The sequence below is a fragment of the Aspergillus karnatakaensis genome (assembly GCF_047715665.1).
Source record: "Aspergillus karnatakaensis strain CBS 102800 unplaced genomic scaffold BJY04scaffold_39, whole genome shotgun sequence".
NCBI classification, from domain to species: domain Eukaryota; kingdom Fungi; phylum Ascomycota; class Eurotiomycetes; order Eurotiales; family Aspergillaceae; genus Aspergillus; species Aspergillus karnatakaensis.
This window is the reverse complement of record NW_027395751.1, coordinates 269,112-290,050: the sequence shown is the minus strand read 5'-3', so window position 1 is coordinate 290,050 and position 20,939 is coordinate 269,112. Positions and strand designations below refer to the sequence as shown.

The 20,939-nt window shown below is 50.3% G+C and overlaps 10 protein-coding genes across 10 annotated transcripts; 3 read left to right on the top strand and 7 right to left on the bottom strand.

Annotated features, from left to right (window-relative positions):
- Window positions 1-454: 454 nt before the first annotated feature.
- Window positions 455-2,761, top strand: BJY04DRAFT_208807 (alpha-L-arabinofuranosidase A; the record flags this gene model as incomplete). Its single annotated transcript, XM_073714038.1, has 9 exons — window positions 455-559; window positions 623-638; window positions 714-1,209; window positions 1,273-1,356; window positions 1,401-1,477; window positions 1,522-1,554; window positions 1,605-1,744; window positions 1,794-2,300; window positions 2,360-2,761. The coding sequence occupies 9 exons, from the start codon at window positions 455-457 to the stop codon at window positions 2,759-2,761; spliced, it is 1,860 nt and encodes a 619-aa protein (XP_073569100.1).
- A 106-nt stretch (window positions 2,762-2,867) lies between these two features.
- Window positions 2,868-4,428, bottom strand: BJY04DRAFT_229213 (uncharacterized protein; the record flags this gene model as incomplete). The annotated part of the gene is made up of 3 exons (XM_073719012.1): window positions 4,218-4,428; window positions 4,087-4,171; window positions 2,868-4,027 (listed from the first exon to the last, which is right to left on the bottom strand). The coding sequence occupies exons 1-3, from the start codon at window positions 4,404-4,406 to the stop codon at window positions 2,868-2,870; spliced, it is 1,434 nt and encodes a 477-aa protein (XP_073569099.1). The 5' UTR covers window positions 4,407-4,428.
- Window positions 4,429-5,077: 649 nt separating this feature from the next.
- On the top strand, window positions 5,078-6,087 carry BJY04DRAFT_194145 (putative haloalkanoic acid dehalogenase). The gene has a single exon (XM_073712021.1). It carries the CDS (start codon window positions 5,284-5,286, stop codon window positions 6,001-6,003), a length of 720 nt encoding a protein of 239 aa, XP_073569098.1. The 5' UTR covers window positions 5,078-5,283; the 3' UTR covers window positions 6,004-6,087.
- A 73-nt stretch (window positions 6,088-6,160) lies between these two features.
- On the bottom strand, window positions 6,161-7,175 carry BJY04DRAFT_220403 (uncharacterized protein; the record flags this gene model as incomplete). Its single annotated transcript, XM_073716866.1, has 3 exons — window positions 6,161-6,667; window positions 6,736-6,861; window positions 6,918-7,175. The coding sequence occupies 3 exons, from the start codon at window positions 7,173-7,175 to the stop codon at window positions 6,161-6,163; spliced, it is 891 nt and encodes a 296-aa protein (XP_073569097.1).
- A 768-nt stretch (window positions 7,176-7,943) lies between these two features.
- Window positions 7,944-9,083, bottom strand: BJY04DRAFT_220402 (uncharacterized protein; the record flags this gene model as incomplete). Its single annotated transcript, XM_073716865.1, has 1 exon — window positions 7,944-9,083. The coding sequence occupies one exon, from the start codon at window positions 9,081-9,083 to the stop codon at window positions 7,944-7,946; it is 1,140 nt and encodes a 379-aa protein (XP_073569096.1).
- A 302-nt stretch (window positions 9,084-9,385) lies between these two features.
- Window positions 9,386-11,771, bottom strand: BJY04DRAFT_220401 (fungal specific transcription factor domain-containing protein; the record flags this gene model as incomplete). The annotated part of the gene is made up of 8 exons (XM_073716864.1): window positions 9,386-10,216; window positions 10,264-10,462; window positions 10,512-10,636; window positions 10,688-10,741; window positions 10,786-11,251; window positions 11,305-11,500; window positions 11,561-11,616; window positions 11,668-11,771. 8 exons carry the CDS (start codon window positions 11,769-11,771, stop codon window positions 9,386-9,388), a joined length of 2,031 nt encoding a protein of 676 aa, XP_073569095.1.
- Window positions 11,772-12,093: 322 nt separating this feature from the next.
- Window positions 12,094-13,829, top strand: BJY04DRAFT_220400 (major facilitator superfamily domain-containing protein; the record flags this gene model as incomplete). The annotated part of the gene is made up of 5 exons (XM_073716863.1): window positions 12,094-12,363; window positions 12,414-12,465; window positions 12,513-12,625; window positions 12,676-13,287; window positions 13,338-13,829. 5 exons carry the CDS (start codon window positions 12,094-12,096, stop codon window positions 13,827-13,829), a joined length of 1,539 nt encoding a protein of 512 aa, XP_073569094.1.
- A 450-nt stretch (window positions 13,830-14,279) lies between these two features.
- Window positions 14,280-15,588, bottom strand: BJY04DRAFT_220399 (phytanoyl-CoA dioxygenase family protein; the record flags this gene model as incomplete). Its single annotated transcript, XM_073716862.1, has 7 exons — window positions 14,280-14,377; window positions 14,453-14,553; window positions 14,615-14,693; window positions 14,748-14,961; window positions 15,039-15,156; window positions 15,218-15,300; window positions 15,352-15,588. 7 exons carry the CDS (start codon window positions 15,586-15,588, stop codon window positions 14,280-14,282), a joined length of 930 nt encoding a protein of 309 aa, XP_073569093.1.
- A 1,582-nt stretch (window positions 15,589-17,170) lies between these two features.
- Window positions 17,171-18,694, bottom strand: BJY04DRAFT_208804 (general substrate transporter; the record flags this gene model as incomplete). The annotated part of the gene is made up of 1 exon (XM_073714037.1): window positions 17,171-18,694. The coding sequence occupies one exon, from the start codon at window positions 18,692-18,694 to the stop codon at window positions 17,171-17,173; it is 1,524 nt and encodes a 507-aa protein (XP_073569092.1).
- Window positions 18,695-19,459: 765 nt separating this feature from the next.
- On the bottom strand, window positions 19,460-20,907 carry BJY04DRAFT_220397 (WD40 repeat domain-containing protein; the record flags this gene model as incomplete). The annotated part of the gene is made up of 2 exons (XM_073716861.1): window positions 19,460-19,561; window positions 19,615-20,907. 2 exons carry the CDS (start codon window positions 20,905-20,907, stop codon window positions 19,460-19,462), a joined length of 1,395 nt encoding a protein of 464 aa, XP_073569091.1.
- Between the last annotated feature and the right edge of the window lie 32 nt (window positions 20,908-20,939).

Genomic DNA, 20,939 nt, shown 5'->3' with positions numbered 1-20,939 from the left:
AGTACTTGCAGGATTATTCACCCTTCAACCCCAAGGTCGAAAACGAATCCTTCAATTGAACGACAAATCCGAGTTACTAGGTGTCGGCGTTCAAGGGGCAGTTAAGCATATCCCCTGTTGTTGAGGGGGGAGCCAAGGCGATGAGGACTCGGAGTCGGTCTCGGCGGAGGGGGAGGCAAATACCGGCGTTTACCCTAACTCAACTCTATTTGGCATTTGGTTCGTAGGGATCTCTCCCTGAGTCTGGGATTCAGACTGGGCTGATTCAGCTGTGAGCACATGATGTCACTTTCAACTAGCCACCGTTGTGCTGTTTCGGTGATAGTTGAGTAGGTAGCGTCGACTGGCGGTTTGAACCCATTGCAACCCTAGGATCGAGAACACCAACAACGCCGCTATGAAGCTCACCCACCTACTTGCACGATGGGCTAAGTTAAGCTGGTTTCTTTCCCCAATGGGCTGGAAACAGGTCAATCCTGTACCGCAACCAATCAACCTCACCGTCATCAAAGAAGGAGGAAATCACTCCAGCCCGATCTTGCATGGGATTATGTTTGAGGTATAGCCTGCAATACCATGTATATCCATCTAGATTGGCGACTTTACTAACTGCGCAAATCAGGAAATGGACCACTCCGGTTCGCGCTTTCCCTGTGCCTACTCCCCTTCACCCCTCCCACCCCCACAATACTGATACTAGCCACTTCGCACAGGAGACGGCGGTATCCACGGTAACCTGCTACAAAACAACGGCTTCCAAGGCTACGACACTTCTCTCTTCGCATACAAACCCCTCGGTCAAGTCGAGCTCACCCTGTCCTCCGTCCCTCTCAGCCCCGCAATAACCACAACCCTCGCCGTGGCTGTCCTCCCACACGCACACGGATTCGTCGGATTTGCAAACACAGGATACAATGGGGTTCCTATTATCAATGGCACATATCGCACGGAGTTCTGGATGAAGGCTGAGTATTCGGGCATTGTCACGATTCGCTTGGCGGGAAGTGTAAGCGGGGAGATATTCGCGGAGAGGAATCTTACGGTTCAAGCCTCGAGGGAGGCATTCGTGAGGTATGAGGCGAGGTTTGATGCGAATGCTTCGAAGGTGGCAGAGAACGAGTGGCAGTTGTTGTTCGATTCGGCGGCGATGAGGGGGCATAGTTTGGGGTTCGGGTTGGTGCAGTTGTTTCCGCCGACGTATCATAATCGGTATGATTCCTTCTTATTTATGTTTTATATTTATGAGTTTGGTCTTACGTGTGGTGACATCAGGAGTAACGGGTTGAGAGAGGATCTTGCGAACGCGGTTGCCGAGCTCAAACCTGCGTTTTTGAGATTTCCGGGGGGAAACAATATGTATGTGACTCTCCCATTATGATGCATGTCACTGACTGTACCAGAGAGGGACTTGATATTGGCAGCCGATGGAAGTGGAATGAGACCATTGGGCCTGTGGTCAATCGACCAGGGAGACAAAGTCGGTATAACCTAGGGCTTTCTCTATGGCTGCTAACGGTATAGGTGACTGGGGCTACCCCAATACGGACGCACTCGGTATGTCTCACACATTTTATAATTATCCAAGATCGGCTACTAAGTAACAGGTCTCGACGAATACCTCTGGTGGTGTGAAGACATGCACATGGTCCCCGTGTTGACTCTCTGGGATGGAAAGTCCTACGGCGGGATAGTATCAGGCACAGACCTCCAGCCCTACCTCGAGGACATTATGAACGAGCTCGAGGTAGCCTACTGCCAGCCTTCTATACAACTCATACTAAAATGATGGATAGTACCTCCTCGGCCCCGTCACATCTCACTACGGCTCCCTCCGCGCGCAAAACGGCCGACCGACCCCGTGGCCCATTCAATACCTCGAAATTGGCAACGAAGACGATTACTCCGGCGGCTGCGACACCTATCCAGATCGCCTCGTCCAGATATACGATATAATCCATGATACATACCCTCACCTTACCCTCATCGCAAATAACATGGAAGAGATGTGTCTTCCCGAGCAGCCCCTGCCAGGCCTAATGTACGACTATCATTACTACCGGTCTCCGGATGATCTCGTCGCAATGTTTAACAAATGGGATAACCAGCCAAGAGACACGGCAGTGATTGTGGGCGAGTATGGGTGTCGAAATAACAGTGATCCGGGGGCGATGCAGTGGGGATTTGTTCAAGGGAGTTGTGCTGAGGCTACGCATATGATTGCGCTAGAGAGGAATAGCGATATTGTGAAGATGGCGGCATTTGCGCCGCTGTTGATGCATTTCGGGTATGCGCAGTGGTCGGTATGTTCCTTCTTCTTTTCCTTATTGTTCTATATTGAGTTGCTAACAGTATTTTCTAGCCAACGTTACTCGGCTTCGATTCCTCCCCGGGCTCCATAACAAGATCAACGTCGTATTACGTCCAGAAAATGTTCATGCACCATCGAGGAAACGTTGTACATTCAGTTAATTCGACTACCCATTTTGGACCGGTGTACTGGGTGGCTACAAGTAGCAACAACAGAACGACTTTCCAGGTAAAACTGGCAAACTACGGGAAACAGAGACAGATTATCAACGTGGATATCCCTGGTACTCGTTCAGGGAGACTCGAAGTTCTCTCTGGGCCACGCAACGCTGTCAACCTTCCCCATGATGTGAGCGTTAAACCTGTTGTGAGAAATATTTCGAGTCTGGGTAATTCGTCCATGTACAATTTGGTCTTGCCGCCGTGGGGGGTTGCTGTTTTGGCTGTCCACTAATCCTGTTTATTAATTCTTACCCGGCCTTTTCTGAAGCGAATATGTACCAAGACACTATTCTGGAATCTATAACATAGCTCATTAAACCTGATGGCATTGCATTGAACTAATAATACCACGCATACTCATCATACACAACGATAGGCCTCGGAACATCCACACTCTCCAGCAAATCCTGCCCTACATAGCTCCCCTTCCTCACCCCATTCCCCTCATCCTGCAACCCCGGTGCAAACCCCGTAAAAACACCCCCAAACTGATGAAACGCAAACCAAGCACACCGTATCTCCCGCGTCGAATCAAACATCCCCGTCGCAAACCGTAACCCAAAATACTTCCTCAGCATATACTCCACAAAGAATGCAATCGGCGGGGGTGTTTTGCGGATCGGATCCCCGTAGCAGTTTGGAATCCCGGAGACGTCCCAGACTTTCTTCAGGTAGTTGTGCATGTTACTGAAGCCGAGGAATTCTTTGTCTGTGGTCGTGGTGGATTGCAGCGTTTTGGTTGTGAGTTTCGGGAGGATAGGGGATGCGAATGCGGAGGATGTTTTGCAGGTCGGGCATCGTCGGATGTTGATGTTCATTAGCGTGAAGGAGCCGAAGAGGAAACATGTTAGTGTGTCTGATAGAGGCTCGGAGGTGTTCTCGGAGGGTGAGTCGCCTGGGAGGGATATCTGGCAACGAATGTCGCCGTCGACGAGATAGAGGAATTGAAGGAGCTGGGTAAATAGGGTCTCTGCGTGTGTAGAGTCGAGCGACTGGTGGTTTTTGCCGTTGGAGCTAAAGGTGTTGTAGAGGGACTTTTGGTTTTGGGGTTGCTTTGGTGGACTGATGGCGGGTTGTTGACTCTGCTTGCGGCTCTCTGTGAGGAAAATCTCTTCGAGGGATTGGAATGCTTCGCCCCAAGACTCGTGCTGTTGGCTGTCGTAGAGATGAATGGTCTTGAGATATCTCTGCCCCGGTTCCGAGAACCAAGCTGAATACTCTCCTTCTCCGTCACTGCCTTGGATCGGAACGCCCTCTAACAGTCCCACCAACGAGCTCAAGAATCCCTTCGGTCTGTCTTTGGACAAAATAGGTTCGTAGTAAGAGCGACAAAGAACAGCACCCGCTGTCAGATATCGATATATAGCGCGGTGATATCCCTCCCGCCAGGTCTCCCAGGTACTGCGCCCCCAGGAAAGACTATCAAAGTACCACTTGTGTGGTAAGAAGGCTGGCTTCTTGTCACGGGGATTGCGAGTTTTGGCTTCGAGGTGTTTTGCTAGGTGTGTGTGAATGAGATAACCTGTTTCACCTCTTCCAAAGTGGGCTTCGAGGTACTGCCGGAGAGGTGCGCTGTTGGGAAGGGGCTTAGTGGGAGCTCGCCCCGGAGTATGGAATTTTGGGCGATGTTCGTTGCCCGGACCTGGGTTGTTAGCTTGGATAGTAGATCCTGAGGGCATAGGTCATACTGCAATAAGGGCATCGGTGAAGCCTGGTACTGCTGTCTCACCGACTTTCCAGAGGATTGAGCGCTGGTTGTCTTTCCATGCTGTATGTATTGTCTTGGAGGTTGATATCAGAGTGCGCAGCTGATAGAAAGAATCGCAGCTTTGCAGGACAAGGGAAATGATTTCTTCTGGTAATGAATCAAGACACATGATGCTGTGAGGTAAATATATCTTCCTGTTCCACTGCGGCAGCTGCTGGTTGGAGTCAGCTTTGAATGTACTGATAAGACGACAACATACCTCTAGAACACATGCAATAGATAGTTTACTTGAGAAGTATGTTAAATTCAGAAGAAAAAAAAAGATGAGCGGTCTTCGATATATCATTCTTGGGAAGGCATGAGCAGCACCCACCAAGGTCCTCGTCGCCGATTGATGGCCCCCAGGGTTCTTCGACGCGCGCCCATTGCGTGACGTGATTGTGGACGAGCTTGTGATTGCTATCCTGGAATTGAACAATAATTCTTTCTGCGGTTTTGAGTAGCGTAGTGTCATTATCCTGTCAGTGTCTCAAGTCGAAAGTGCTGGGGCATGTCGCCCCTCCCTTCGAACCGACTCAAGACCTCAATGAACGCCGTAGCCGACTAAAAAGGGCCATCTGACTGACTCTTATAAGGAGAATCTTAGAAGTAAAAATGGATCTACAAGGTAGCAAAGGTGACGAAATGGGCGATAAGGATGGCAGGGACCGTGGGAGCGGGAAGGGGTCGGTCGGTGCGGGGGATCGCCATGAGGCTCCCAGCGCGCAGTCCTTCAAATCCTTCAACAATGAGGTCTTGAGGACAACTAAAAACCATTGATAATGTCAGTTAGTCTGAATCGGCTGTTATCAGGAGAAACTGCGCCCTTTCTGTTACAGATGTTAGGAGAAGGCGTTGTTGAATGTTATCGGAAGGCGTCCCCGCTTTAAAAAGGCCCCTCCTCACTCCAACCTTCTCCAACTCCAACTCAACAACCTGTCTTCTTCTCTCCACCCCCCATCTCATCACGAACCTCGTCAATTGTACTCTACCCTACTCAATTAGTCATGTCTCAGCTCAAGAACTACCGCCTTCTCACCTTCGACGTCTACGGCACCCTCGTCGACTGGGAAGGCGGCATTCTGTCCGCCCTCGAGCCATCATTCAAGAAGAATTCGGCCGAGGGGAAATACACCCGTGAACAAATCCTCCACGCATACCATGATCTTGAGAAAGCGCAGCAAACAAAGACCCCCGACATGCTGTACTCCGACGTCCTAGCTGCCGTTCACGCACCCCTACTCGAAAAGCTTGGCCTCTCGGCCCCAACGGAGGAAGAATCAAAGACCTTCGGCGAGTCAGTCGGCTTTTGGCCCGCATTCCCGGATACAGTTGCTGCGCTGAAGGAGCTCAAGAAGACATACAAACTCGTCGTCCTCTCCAATGTGGACCGACAGTCATTCTCCAAGACCAACCAGGGCAGTTTACAGGGATTCGAGTTCGATCTCATCATCACCGCGCAAGATGTCGGATCGTACAAGCCTGACCAGAAGAACTTCGAGTACATGCTCAACGCTGTGAAGGAAAAGTTTGGCGTGCAGAGGGAGGAGGTCCTACAGACGGCACAGAGCCAGTTCCATGATCATCACCCGGCGAAGAAGGCGGGAGTCAAGTCGGTTTGGATTGCGAGGCCGGGAGCAACGATGGGTAATTTGGAGGAGAATATCTATGATTGGAAGTTTGATACCCTGGGGGAGTTTGCCGATGCTCTTGCGAGAGAGGGTTGAGTGTAGAATAAGCGATAAACAAATATACTCTTGTTACATGAGCAGCAGAGAAGCATTATGAGTAGTTACAACTAAAGTACGCGATGGACGAACGAGTTCCATCGAGATAGAATACGAATATAAGTATCAGCCACACACCCCACCGCGTCTGCCTGGCTTAGAGGAAGACCAGGTTTACAGCCCCGACCATAGCAATCCCCATCATACCCAACATCAAATTCATACTCATATCCACCGCACCACCGGTGAATTGCCCATCATCAAGATCCCCCTCAGTTCCAGTTTCAGACTCTCCACCTAGTCCAACATCACCACCACCGGTGCCACTCCCACTTCCACTTTCACTACCCTCCTCTCCAGCCCCAGCCCCCTCTTCAGCATCATCCTCCCCTCCAGCACCCCACCCAGGAAAATCAAATTCCCACCCTCCCGATCCCGTCTCAGCCGGACCTGAAGGCCCCGTACTAGTCGGAGAGTCATCTCCATTCGAGCCCCCAGAGGGCCAATCGAAATCCGGCCACTCGAATCCCGGCTCATCAGAGTCTGTATTATTCCCCGGCGGAGGCGTAGGTAACGGCGGAAGATCACCACCGCCACCACCAAATCCACCGCTTAGTAGGACCTGGATGAAATATCCGAGGAAGCGACCAAGGTCGTGGAGGATCTAGTTATAATAAATCCGGATCAGCATAGCGAAATACAGTCGTAAGAAAAAAAGAAGGGAAGAAATACCGGCTCAACACAATTAACCACATCCGCAAACTGATCATTCCACTCTGGCGTGAGAAAATTCTCGCCGTTGCGGAGGAGGTCGAAGAGATCGTCAATGATCCCATCTCCAAGGAGCTCGGTTACGCCCTGAAGGTCCATTGGTGTTAGCTCTAGTTAAAGTGGAAAAAAGTCAAGTATCCCACAGGAAGAAGATCATTGAAAGCGTCCTCCAACCCCTGTCTCGGATCCCGAGACTCGGAGTTGTCCTGTCGCTTTTCGCTCTCAGTAGAAACAGGCACCGGTCGTATATTAGGCAAACTGTCTGCAAAGCCATCGAGAATCGGGTCTGTCACGAGGGAGGTAATGACGCTTGTTAATGAGATCCCACTACCCTGTGCAGTGGATGCAATAGCAACAGTCGACACCGAGAGAAGAGTAGCGAAGAACCCCAGACTTCGCATCGTGACTTCGAGTTGATACCTTGCGAAATCATGCCAGATAGAGATATTTATCAGACTGGCAAAGATCTGCTCTCTGGCGCCTACGCGGGGTGGCACTGGCTTGGTTCAAGTATTCTTACTCGTGTCAGGGCTCGGGCTGCTTGATATGCGGACATGGGGTACCTGCATGTGATGGATAGCCCTATGCAGCATATGCATGAATAGTAACCTTTCAAGTAGGCCGTTACATTAAATGAACATGGTCTGTGGCGTTCTGAAGATATTAGAATTAATCAAAGCATTATTGCAGACTGGATCTTCCCACTCGGCCCGCGGAAAGGAAGGACTTGGCTTTATTACTATGGAGCTTTCTTTAGAATTGAGACAGAATGAAATGATCTTCCTTATCCTCCGCAATAATGAAATGAAATGTGTAGTCGAGCAATTCTAAGCTACCTCACTCTTTGTCCGGTTAAAAGACAGACGGGTTGGACTCCAGCATTAGGCACTACTCCTGGCAGTAGGTAAGCCCCGCACCTCTTAGGTAGCTGTGGATAACTTCATCTCCATTGCATCCATCCATCCCAGGTGGCTCTATTCTCGCCCGGCGTAGGTGCCAATAGAGGGACTGGGAATTACCATGGAAATAAGTATCAGGAAGACTGCTCATGAGTAAGAGAATTGCCAGAGAGTTGATATTGATGGTACTATATAAACAGCCAGCCCAGGTCGACACGAATGTCAAATTAGAATGATAAGGGTAGGTAGTTGGCTACAAGATACTGCTAGCTAATTGATGCCTGACGCAAGCTTCTTTGTCGCTCCATCTAAAATTGCAGAAGTCGCCATGGGAGAAGAGGATGAAGATGCAGCTGACGGTGGATCCGACACTTTTATATTGGGCACCTCATCGGTCTGTGGGTAATCATCATCATCATCTTCTTCACCTTTCATGCCTTCATCATTGCCCTTCTCATTGCCCTTCTCATTGCCCTTCTCATTGCCCTTCTCATTGCCCTTCTCATTGCCCTTCTCATTGCCCTTCTCGTTGCCCTTCTCGTTGCCCTTCTCGTTGCCCTTCTCGTTACCCTTCTCGTTACCCTTCTCGTTACCCTTCTCGTTACCCTTCTCGTTACCCTTCTCGTCGCCTCCTGTTCCACCACCACCAGTTTCACCCCCGCGATTCCGCCATGGGTTGGTTCTCGTCGGAATCCAACCGCCGCCGATGCTCATAATCCGATTTCGGGTCTTTAGTCGAACATCCTCTCGCTGGTCTCGATTCAGCCTCTTGGTGCAGTAGGCATAGATCTGCGGAAGAACGGTAGTTGTGGCGTCGCATCGCATAAAGACAGCGTCTGGTAGAGGGCGTTCATTAAGCAGATAGTGGATCCGCGCAATAGCAGACCATTCGAGGTTGATCTTCTCCCATTCCTGCCAATCCTTCTCCGGAAGAACTTGTTGAACACACCTCCTTAAAGAAACCTGGCCCTGCTTGGTGTTTGATGTCGCCAGGAGAAACAAGTATTGGAGGTCTTCCACGCCCTGGAGTCTGATTCCGTACGTTTCCCGTAAGGCATAGGTGCCCGATATGGCGTTGAGGGTCATCATCGGGGTGTTTGGGTCTGAGAAGATCCACCTTAGACTGGTCCCGTCGGGCAACATGGTACTGAAGGTCTTTTTTCCAAGCTTGTAGGCGTCGACGAGGACGACGGTGTTCTTGTGCGGGAGGAAGAAGGTAATAATGCTCAGGACGGACTGCTCGAGGCTGACGGCTTCTAGGTGGTATGATAGAGGAGGGCCAAGAGGGCGGTTTGAGAGATCGATGAGAAGCGAATGAAGGGAGTCGATGGTGTCGACAACTATGTGTTCGTATCGGGATGTGCCATGAGGCGGTGGTGATGAATGCCCGAGGGAAGAATGGAAAGACATTGTAAATGGTGGATTGTTAAGATATGAGTATAAGAAACGAGTCTGTGCTAAGATATGAGTATAAAAAAAGAATGAGTGCTAAGATCTGAGTAGCAAGGATGTTGGGAGATTGTGAATAGACAAGTGAGACGCCAAAGGGGTCGAACTGATGGCTTGAAATTTGTTGGTTTATTAGGGTAGTTGCGACTGCCCAACATCTCTGTTTGTCCAGATCTAGAAGGACCTATGAGGTAGGTAGCAATCACTCCCGTCCTTGTCCTTGTGAGATGAAATGGAAACTGAGGTGAATTGCGTAGCTACGTCTATTGAGAATCCAACATAGTTGATAGAAGAGCCTCCAGTGAACCCCCCATACCGACCTCGGCCATATGTGCAAAATAGCCTTCGAACTGGTCATTAGCAGGTGACCGCAGAATTGGAAAGGACGGTTCAGAAGATGCAGTGGTGGTGTCCACTAACATCGCCATTGTAGCGTTTGCCAGCATTTCAAAGGCATTGCGATAAGGGCCTGCGCTTGACCACCGCTCAGCCATAACCGACAGAACCATCGTGCATGCGGTGCAGATATTAGAGACCGAATCAAGGCGGTATTGTGCTCTGGCGTCGGCGCTGGACCAGAGACAGTAGATGAATGTTACGCCGCCGAGAAAGAGATTGTGAAGTCCAGCCCAGGTATCTGTGAGTCGATTGCTCACGTAAAATTGACGGTAACCCGTGCATAGGGCTGCACCGGACTGGGCACATGCTAGAAAGGTAGCGGCGCAGGGTCTTTGATGCCGGCTGACGAGGTTGTAGCGGTAGAGAAGGAGAATTGAATGGTGGTATATCGCTTCAAACCATTCGCGGGAGCCAAAGGCGTTGTTGTGCGACTCATTCGACGCGAGCTGTGCTGGGGATGACTCGAGCCAGGTGTTGAGCTCTTGCACGAAGCCTGTGATTATAGACGAGGGAGTCGGGCTGTTCTCTTTGTTTACTTGAGGGTATACGGAAGTTTGAATTCTTGCCCAGATGCGCCTCAGCCGAATAGTATGGATTGCTGCCGACATGGTAGTGCTGCTATCGGTCGGTCTGGTTCTTGGCTCGCATAATATACCGGTTGTTGTGAGATGGGCATCGTCGATATCGAGTGGTAACTGTCTTGCTTCAGAACTAACTATGATGTACATGTAGAGTGGCATACCTCGATGTCAATGTCCCCGTCGGTGATGCCCTGAGGACGACCGAGGGTAATGGAGATGGCTCGATCGAGGTTATAGCAACACCAGAAGACGCGCCTCCTGATTTGTGTCTTGAGAATATCTGGATTAATACGGTCCCACATCATCTTTCGGTGCAGACCCAACTCAGTACACTGTCGAAGGGCTAGGCCGGAAAGCAGCCTGCATAACATTAGTACGGGGCAGCTTCGGATTATAGCGACTGGAGTACCAGACAGAGGCACCGACTGGTGAGCGGATGGAGTACATTGCGCAACAAAGAATGGCTTGGATTGACTCTAGAGTGTTTAGCTTTAGAACATGCTCAAACAGGTTCTCTGCCGATGCGTATAGGCCCTGCAAGAGTCAGCTTATCGGAGTAAGGAGAGCGCTGTGCTCACGACATACCTCCGGAAGAGAACCACCAGCAAGTGGGCCTGTCAAAGCTCCTACAGCGGACAACTATTCGAGTTAGCGTTCAGAACCTGCATCATCGAAATACTTACCGCATATACAAAGAACGCTTTTGTAGGTTCCGGTGCATAGCCGCGTTCACAAGCCTCCAGAACCTCCTCTTCCCACCGCATGTAAGTCGGTCGATGTAGGAACGGGAACTGGGGGTGTATTTGATCGAAGTAGGCCGATGTTAGCATTGTCGTAAATGATCTGGCGGGAAGAGGAGCTGGACTGGGTGTTGGGCGAGATTGAACAAAACTGTCGGCAACGCCGGTCATACTTAACCCAGGGGCTTGCCTCCGGATTGCGCGAAGAGATGCGGAGAATATCTTCGTAAAGGAGTATGCCGAAGAGGCCCCAAAATAGTGAGGATCTGCCCCCGCAGACCGCAGGCATAGTAGACCTAGATCGTCGACAGTGTTGTCTTCACTATTGATGACCCGATCATGGCTTGTTGAAGTAGAAGGCCCCCCAACTGCATCGAGGTCTTCCACTATCGGGGAGTCGCTCGAACAGCTACATAGAGGACTAAATTAGCACTTGATTAATGGCGTGCGCGGTAGACACACTTCTCATAATGAGAGCCATCCATATTAGACGGTGAAACCCTCTGTAGAAGATCAAGATCTGCATCGGGCCGGAGCTCCTTGAGCCGCTGTTCCAGGAATGCAACATGATTCTCCAAAGAGGCGTTGTGCTGCTCAAGAGTCTCTAGATAACCACGAGGGTGTCGTCGCTTGGTGGACGGATCTTGGACGATGCATACTGTGACTAATTAGAAAGCCTACGACGCTGATGAAGGCGGATAGATTTGCGCCAGCTAACTAACCTCTATTTGCTCTAGAGCAGTTGTTGCAAGATGGAGTCCGGCCGTCACACTACTAGTCAGTCCAGGCTTAGTGGTTCTACAAATCAAACATGAAGTATCGTACTGTACCTTCTGTTTCTTCTGCTGACAGGCGAGGCAAGCGCGTGAGATCCTGGTGCGAGCCACGGAGCGACGAGGGGGTGTCCGAGTTGGAGTTGATACGGACATGGTGAGATGGACGAGTCAGTGCCAAGGGGAAAGCACGGAAATATCCGATCTCTGAGAGGCTCGGGGTATCGAAGGGTTGAAATATTATCATGAGGTGGGGGTTGTGGAGTACCCAAGCTGGTTATCTTTTTCACCCTCGGATGTCTCCGTTTCCCCGCAAAGGAGCCCTCTGATAGACATCCAGGATGTCTCCAACTGGAAGCTTGGCATGATAAAGGATACCTATGCCTTACAACCAGGAGAAGATCTCATAAAGGGTGCAGTCTCCTCTCGTTGGCCCCTAGGTACCTTAGCACCTGGCACCTGCCCCAGCAAGAGAGCAATGGCCGAACCACAGAAATCTTCTACAGACATTGAGACCCCAGAATTTCGAAAGACTGTCAGTCACGATATTGATCAGGGTTCGATCGATGTGCAGGATGACATTTATTACGACAAACATGGCTTTGTTGCAGACCAGGTCCAGGTTGCATTGCGAGAGTACACACCAGACACGGCTTTGGAGAAAAAGATGCTCCGAAAGGTCGACCTCTATCAGTTGCCGATGCTCTGGTTGATGTGTGTCTTGGCTTACGTGGATCGAAACAACATTGTGGGTTTCGTTCCTTGACGTCTCGCTGGGCTGTTGCTGAGTCTATCTAGGGCAATGCGAACGCTGCGGGCATGAGTGAGGACATTGGTCTTTCTGACAATGGTAAGCTCATGGACTCTCTTTTTTGAGACTTCAGCTAACTTGACGAGATTACGCTCTCTTGATCGCAATCTTCTTCGTTGGGTACCTGCTCTGGGAAGTCTTTTCAAATCTCATCCTGTACCGAACCTCGCCTTCTTGGTACTTGTCTTGTCTGATGGGGGTACGCTATGCCCAACTACTTTAACTGACTTCAAAACTTACGAACTATAGACGTGGGGAGTCATTACATGTGCGATGTCTCAAGTACGCAACAGCCGAGACATCGTTGTCTGCCGGTTCTTCCTCGGTGTCATCGAGGCTGGTTTCTTTCCTGGGGTCTTATACATCATGTCTTGCTGGTACAAGAGCAATGAAATCGGCAAACGGTTTAGTTTTTTTTACACGGCCATTTGTTTCGCCGGGGCGGCAGCTGGTCTTATTGCCGGTGCTGTGATCTCAGGACTTGAAGGCGCCAACGGGATGGAGGGCTGGAGATGGCTCTTCGTAATCGAAGGCGTTGTTACTGTCGGAGTGGCAATCTTCGCGAAATTCGTCCTCCTCGACTATCCACACAGCAAATCCAAGCGTCTCACCACCGAAGAACGAGCGATTGCAGTGGCTCGAATCATGCACGACAAGAAAGAGTCCACTAGTACTCGAAAACGACTAACAAGTTGGCAGGCTTTCAAAGCCTCAATCGTGGATCTACGGATTTATGTCTTCATCGTGGTCTATATTGCACAGAACAGCTCCACCAGCATTACATACTTTATCCCGACCGTCTTGAAGAGTATGGGCTACGAGGGGACTGCGGTGCAATGGATGACGGTTCCCATTTGGGGTGTAAGTATGCTCCCTATTACTCCATTTCATATTCTGACGTTGTCTCCCAGGTCGGTACACTGGTCCTCCTTGTCCTTCCATACACCTCGGACAAGTACCAAGAACGCCGGTGGCACATCGTCGGCAGTCTCGCAGTTGCGTGGGTCAGCGCAATGGTCGGTCTCACAATAGAAGGCCATGACAAGGTTCGCTACACATTTATGTGCCTCTACATTGGCGGCCTATACCCAACGGCTCCGCTCATTTTGAGCTGGGCATCCGAAACTCTCTCTCTGCCGTCTGAAAAACGAGCCGTCTCAATCGCTGTGCTCAATAGTGTGGCAGTAAGCTCGGGTATCTACGCGAGTTACTTTTGGCCGTCGTCGGATGCGCCGAGATATACCACTGGCTTTGCTTGCGTGGTTAGCTTTATTGGGCTGTCGCTGATCACGGCTTCGCTGGTTCCGGTGATTTTTCGCTATCTGCCCAAGTACACAACCAAGGCAGAGCGCGAGTTGTATGCAGAAGAGGCAGTTCGTGCGGAAGAGGAAGTTCGATCTTAGGCTTTGTATTTGCGTTCAGATTTGACGGAATAAGGATTATGTTGACAGAACATATATGCTAGCTTTGCCCATCTATACAATTGCCCAAGAGTGGCTTCTTTTGACAGACGCCTCTGCAAGCTCCCCCCAGGTTCTTCGTATAAAACCAGTCCCCTTATTATTTCGTGATTGTTTCGCTAGGTTTGACCTGTTCGAGGACTTCCCATTACCAGAACTTCCAGGGAAGCGCGTGGTATGTGCAGTTTTATTTCGTAAGCTCAACATCCCTTCAGTCTTTTGCAAGTCTCTCCAAATTGCTCTCTTCGTCCCCTTGAGCTCAGGAGACACCTCTTTATACACACCTGCAACCGGGCATCAAACAGTTCCTTCCTCACACCCCCATCCTATCAGTAACCATCTCAAAAGAGTCACAACTGCGTGTATATTATGTGACTTGCAGAACTACCTAGACTAAACACTCATCTTCCCAATTCCGTTCCCATCCTCAAACAAAAAATCCACCGGCGCCAAATGATCACCTACATACCCTACTCCACCGACAGCTTTATCTGCAATTCAGCCACATCAACATCTGTCGCTGCACTCTCGAGTTCCAAAATTCAAAAGGCTGGATAAGAACTTACAATACCCCGCAATCCTCAAGATATCATCCGGCAGTTTCCGCGCGACCTCAATCGGTGTCGAGAGAACTTCCTCCTGGTGCTGACGGAAGTAATCTCGTTGGCTGATAGGTCAAACCATTCAGCATGCTGAAGTCTGATATAGAAAATCTGAGATTAACGTACCCAAAAACAGCAAACAGCGTCCTCAACGCATCCGGCTCATCAGGCTCACACATATTCGCCGACCCCGCGTGGAAACAAGCTATTACTTAGGTATTAGCACGGCATTCACGTATCCATAACCAAGACAACTCACAGCCCAGCGTAAAAAGCGCCGACCCAGCCTCCATCTCTGCATAAACGGCCTCTTCAAGCTTTGGCGCCCGGTCTGTTCCCCACAGGTGGCTCCCTGGTATGACGCGTGTCGCGCCGTTGCGCACCGTCGTTCGTGAACCGGCAATGAGACAGCCGACCATTACGTTGAAGAGCGGGTTTGTGGGGTCTGGACGGATTTGGTAAGCCATGTGGTCCTGTTTGCCACATTCTGTTAGCATAGGAGAATAAAGATGGATTAAGGTCAAGAGAGTTTAATGAGGTGTAGTCGTACGCGATGTAAAGGCTGCGCCTTCGCGCCTGGAACAAGACGAATAGCAGTTGTTGCGTTGAGCATGTAGCCGCTCTTTTGCGGAACGAGGGTGTCGCCTGTGTAAGAGGAGAATTTGTCGCTGGGAGTATTGTTGTAAGCACCACGGTATTCAATCATTCCACAATAAGGGTTGTGTCTACCTCAAGAAATGCTCCATAATCCCATTCCATACAGGCAGGCGGAGGATCTTGGTGATCTGATTCGGGATTTTGCCTAGTAGGCCCTTTGCATACTGGTTAGAATCACCAGTATGCTATGGTAGAGAGAGATATACATAAACCCTCTGTGACCCGGGCGAGAAGAAATCTTTCCCTAGTTCCTTATGGGTCGCATCGGATGTATACAGTTCGCGGCCAGCAAAATGGGGCTCAATCGCGGTTAGAAGCTCTCGTAAGAGATCTGAGGAAAGAAAGTTCGAGACAATGACACCGCCGTCTCTTGCTATGATCTCGTTTATCTTGTCGATAGGCTCGGAGGCGTCGATCGTGATGATTTCGCGTGGTGGTTGCATCTTGAATTGTACCCTACTTTCAGGTTGTTGATGGTTATTTCAGAATAAAATCTACGGTGGATCGGTTCTTATCGCTTATAAAGAGTATATGTCTACAGAGGATCGGTTATAGCCTGATATCGGACTTGATGGCTGGAAGTATCCGAGTCGGTTAGAGGGCAGTGTCTCCAACTGATCATCAACCCCCTCCTTGACCTCCTTATCAGCCGCCAAGTCGGAAAAGTCCGAGCTTGGCACAGTATTTGACGAAAGTATCGTATATTGGGGTTGTCTCATTTTAACTATCTAGATAGTGTGATCAGCCTTGAATATCAGGGTCGTCCTCCGTCATATCAGGATCTTCCTCAGTCGATTCCGATTTATCCTTGGCCACAGGGCCCTTGTCCAACGCATCCTTCATTCTCTTCGCAAGCAAGTCCGATTTCGCCTTGGACTCGGCCATAAGCCGGTCATGTGTCTCAATCAACGGCCTCCGAAACGTTTTAACACCACCCGCGGCTGAAGAATCCTCCTCGCTGGGTGCAGCAACCAATCCCTGAATCCGGTCCCTTGTCTGAACCTGGATCTCCGCACGTCGGTCCGGGCTGAGATTCGAAATGCAGTGCGCATGTATTGCAGGTAAGACCACAATGCGACTAATGTAAAACCGTTTGACTGATTGGGGTACCGGGCGCGAGAGAAAGCCTTCGCGGTGCACCTCGTTGCTGAGCCGCGTGCCGGGCTCAAGCCCGTCATGGCTGAATGTCCAGTCTTTGACCGCGTTCAGGGAGAATATCGGAATAACACAGGCTGATATTAGAGGTAGGGGCGTCGTCGGATCCGGGATATCCTCCGCTGCCCGATACATGAGTTGTATGGCCTCGACTCTGGTTATGTTGATCCGCCAGTCTGTCATGAACGTTGCCACCGACGAGCCGGTGCTGAACGTCACCTTTAGGACGTCGGGGTCTTCGAAGATCTCTTGCAGACTTGAGGTGCTGTGGGTTTCGAATGCGGAGTGAGCCACCTTGTTGCTGGGAGGTCTGAACGCGTCGTATTTTAGTTCGGGGACGTCGACAAGGTAGATGGTCCCTTTGTAAGGAAGGTACAAGGAAAGTCAGGCTATTCGATTGACACCTTCATCAGTGATTCCTCTAGGTTGAAGAAGATAGGATCATCGGTTGGGCGCTGGCACAGATCATCGATGAGAAATTGAAGCGAGATGAGATTCTCGATGAATTTCGTCTCATGTTGTGGGAGTTCCAAATCCATTATGACAAGCTTTGGTATTATAGTAGATAAATGAAAGACCGTCAGTTAATATGTGATTATGAATGAGATGTTTGCATGTGAAGGGTGAACGTACCTGGAGACCTGGGTTTCTCAAAAGCATCATGACTACTACCATTCACGGCAGGTGTGGACCAGCCGCTCTTTCCTTCAGGGACAGGAACTAATAGACGCGTATCTTCTAGAGGTTATGGTCAAGGAAAATGACTGTATATTTGCACTGCTCCTGCACAAGCTCTTCAACACCCAAGAGATAGAGTGATATGTTTATATATGCTGGTTATTGCAATTACAGTTACCAAATCTTCATTTACTAATCGTGCCCAACGTCCTCAATCCTTCTCTCCTCTCCATCTCTCTTTTCCTCAACTCCTCCTTCCTCACTTTCCATCTGAGCCTCCCCGAAAATCCGCCCCATCCCTTCCAAAGTCCTCCCTTTCGTCTCCGGGAACAAAAAGTATATCAACCCAATATAAACCAAACTCGGAGCAATAAGCATGAAGTAAAACATCCACCCAATACTCTCCAGCCCCACGGGCGCAGCAACCAGCGTAACCTCCGACGACAGATAAAAAACCCCCAAGCCAAGCGCCACCCCCTGACTGCGTAGGTGCGTCGGAAATATCTCAGAGATATAAGCGAACTGCGTTGCGTCGACGAAGAAAGACCAGAAGAAGATGTAGAAGAAGATAAAGAATACTGCGGCGCGGAGGCCGGGTGTATTGTCGGTGTTGAGCAAGGAGGCTGTAAGTGCACACAGGAAGATAATGCACATTGTACACCCTGATGCGCCGATGAGGAGGAATGGACGGCGCCCAAATCGGTCGATGTAGAGGGCTGTCCAGGTATTTCCGAGGAGAGTGAAGGATGTCCAGCAGGCGTTGAGGAGGAGCGGGATTGAGCCGGTCAGACCGAGAGAGGCGTATATGAGGACTCCGTAGTTTGTTAGCACAAAGGTCCCGAGGAATTGGTTTCCGATCATGAGTATTGTGGCTATCAGGGAGCGTTTGCGGTTTGGTGCAGTGGAAAAGAGGGCTAAGCCTGGTTTCTGGGAGGTGAGGGATGTGTCAGTGGCTAGTTGGGTTTCCATCTGCGCGAACTCTTGTATTGCATCGGTTGAGGAGTATGCAGAGGAATGCAACCGTTGAACGATAGTTAGAGCTTCGTCCCGCCTATCCTTAGACAACAACCATCGCGGGGACTCGGGGATAAACGAACACCCCGATATGACAGCGAGAGGAAAGACGACCTGAAAGGCGAGAGGAAAGCGCCATGCAAAGGAGGCGGCGGGATTGGTGGCATCCATGAAATAGCAAGCATATCCTAACCATCCGGCCAGACTGTATCCAACCGCATACATGACTCCAGTGACACAGACCATTGCCCCTCTAGTCTCGGCCGTCGAGACCTCGGCTTGATAAATGGGGACAATGCAAGCCAGGATACCAGCTCCCACACCGGCGATGAATCGCCCAACGAGAAACATAGCCATGTGGACGGCCCCAGCGCACAAGGCACCTCCGAGTATGAGAACAGCCGACCCAAGCTGGATCGTCGCCTTGCGCCCGAATGCATCTGCTGTCCATGCCTGCAAGATACATCCAGTCACCGCACCAGCAGAGTTGATTCCGTTCAGAGCACCGATCATATTCGTTGTATGCTTGTATCCTGGCTCTTCGGTGTTGGCTTCGAGATTGAAGTAGGCGTAGAAGTTGGGTTGACCGACGGTAGACCCAATCACGGCCAGGCCATAGGCTGTGGAGATTGTGCCTACGGCAACCAGGATCACAACCCAGAGGTTGTAGGTGTTGACCTTGAGGTTGGGAAGGATCGACATGCTGGGCATAGGCATGGTGCTTTGGCGAAAGGCGAGGTTAGGAGTGAGTAGGTGGGATGGATATACCTCCTACACCTACCCCTCCATATGTATTAACCGAGCCGTTTGACGGGTGGTTGATTCTTTGTTGTTGATCCGAGCCCTCGGTTATAACAAGGCGGGGAAATGAAGCTTGATCTCTTATATGCGGGGAATCGAAGACCCAGAACCTTGCCCAGTCTTACTGCTGTATCCAGACCCGGGAAGTATGGTCATCTCCAGTGGATACAAACATTGCCGGATTGGCAGGGGTTCACCGAAATCGAGTTCACACAGCCTCGCTCATGCCCCTCCAATATATGCAACAAGGCACCGCTGTCACAATCCCAAACACAGATCCGGGAGGAATCTTCGCTTCCGCTGACGATAAAAGCCCCTTGTTCCCCGAAAAATATACTCCTGGTGATATAAGATTCTCCGTAAAGACCCCAGAAGGAGCGCAGCTTAACTATACGTTCGATATTGATCAGCTGCACTTCGCCGGATAAGAGGTTTACAATGACTGTTCTGGAATCGTGACTTGCAAAGACAGAGCCTGGATTCGCGTCAAGTGGTAGAGACATTTCGGTATCCTCTTGAAGATCGTACACGACTAATTCATGCTCCAAGTTTGCCATAACGAGGAACTTGCCGTCCGGTGTTGTACAGATATCTTGGACAGGAGATGGTGATGGTCGTTGCCAATCGCGTAGACATTCGCCCTTCACATTCCACTGGGATAATAGCCTAGGAACTTCCAGCGATGAATATAAAGCTTGCGCCATCATTCATCCAAATTACTGCAACAATTGGGTTCCGGTAGCTCACTTCGCAGAGACCGGTGTAACCCTTGGAAGTAGTAAGCGTGATTGTTGAGTCAAGAAAGAATGGAGCAGACTTACTTTGGTCTCCCTTACGCGAACAGTCTTGTCATTGGATCCGGTGACTAGAAATGTATCGCCCAAGTTCCATGCGAGGCATGTGATACCTCCCTTGTGTGCGTCATCTATTGCCTGGGTAATGGTAAACCCTGAGGTATCATATAAGACAAGTACACCATCTCGACTCCCTGTGACGAGGGTGGCCCCATCGTGAGAGAACGCCGAAGCCCAAACTTCGTCATTGTGACCTAAGAGCACCTTTAACTGGGCTACAGCACACCTGACGTCCCTTGCTCCTATCTTAGGGCTAGTTGACACGTTGCCTCTGTGAGTTACGTTCGCAAACAGTTCCAGCAGGCGTTCTCTGTGCGCCGGATCTTGGTTGCGACTGGCTGCTGTTAGTAGAGCATCAATGTTATGAGCTTGATACCTAGGATGTTCGAGCAACTGTTCCATCACTGTTGTGTTAAACCATCGTACAATGGTCTCGGCAGCATGATCCGTGATCTCATATGTGTGCTGTGCTGTCATCATAGCCGCCATCAGCTGGTTATGGTCGTCCCAACCAAGTGCCGCGGCTGCCATTGCGAGTTTACCTGTGAGTGTAAATCTGCCACTCTCATACTCTAATAAGAGACGCACCAGTCCCATGCGGTGATGTCTGGTGTGAACGATACTCTCCCAGACTTCTTCCATTATGGGTATTCGCTTAGTGTCGTAGGCCAGCAACAAGCTGACTGCCTGCACTGCATTCTGATTGCGTGCAGCTGCCAACAATGTATCTGTCGATATGACAATTTCCCGGCCTGCTCTTTCTAGAAGCAATCGGATACATGCGCTATCGAACCATCTCATGACAAATGGCACCAATTCCGGATCCATTGGCATAGGAAGTTTGATATGGGCTAGTAGCAATCTGGCCACTTCTTGCCCGCAGGCTAAATTCTTAGCAGCTCTCATGAAAACACCCTTTGTGACTGAAATTTGGTCTGCGCGATGTCGGACGATTGCTCCTATAATTCCTGCTCCACAGCCTGGGTTTGCTGCGGCATCGAAGAGCGCCTTCTTGGTGATCTCAACGACAGTCCCTGGCCTTTCTAAGAGCAGTTGCATAGCGTGTTGTCCGCTATCTCTGTTGGCTGCGGTCATATTGACCACCGAGCCTGCTATACGCCTCTCAGGATGCCCAGCATCCATCAATATCGTCATAATATTGACGTGTCCTGCTTTTGCCGCCTCACCTAACGGTGTGATACCGTCCGGGGCCTCGAAGTTTGAATCATCGTACACATGGTGAATATCTGTTGGGTCCATTGTGGTATCTCTCCCAGTTGCTCTCCGCAAAT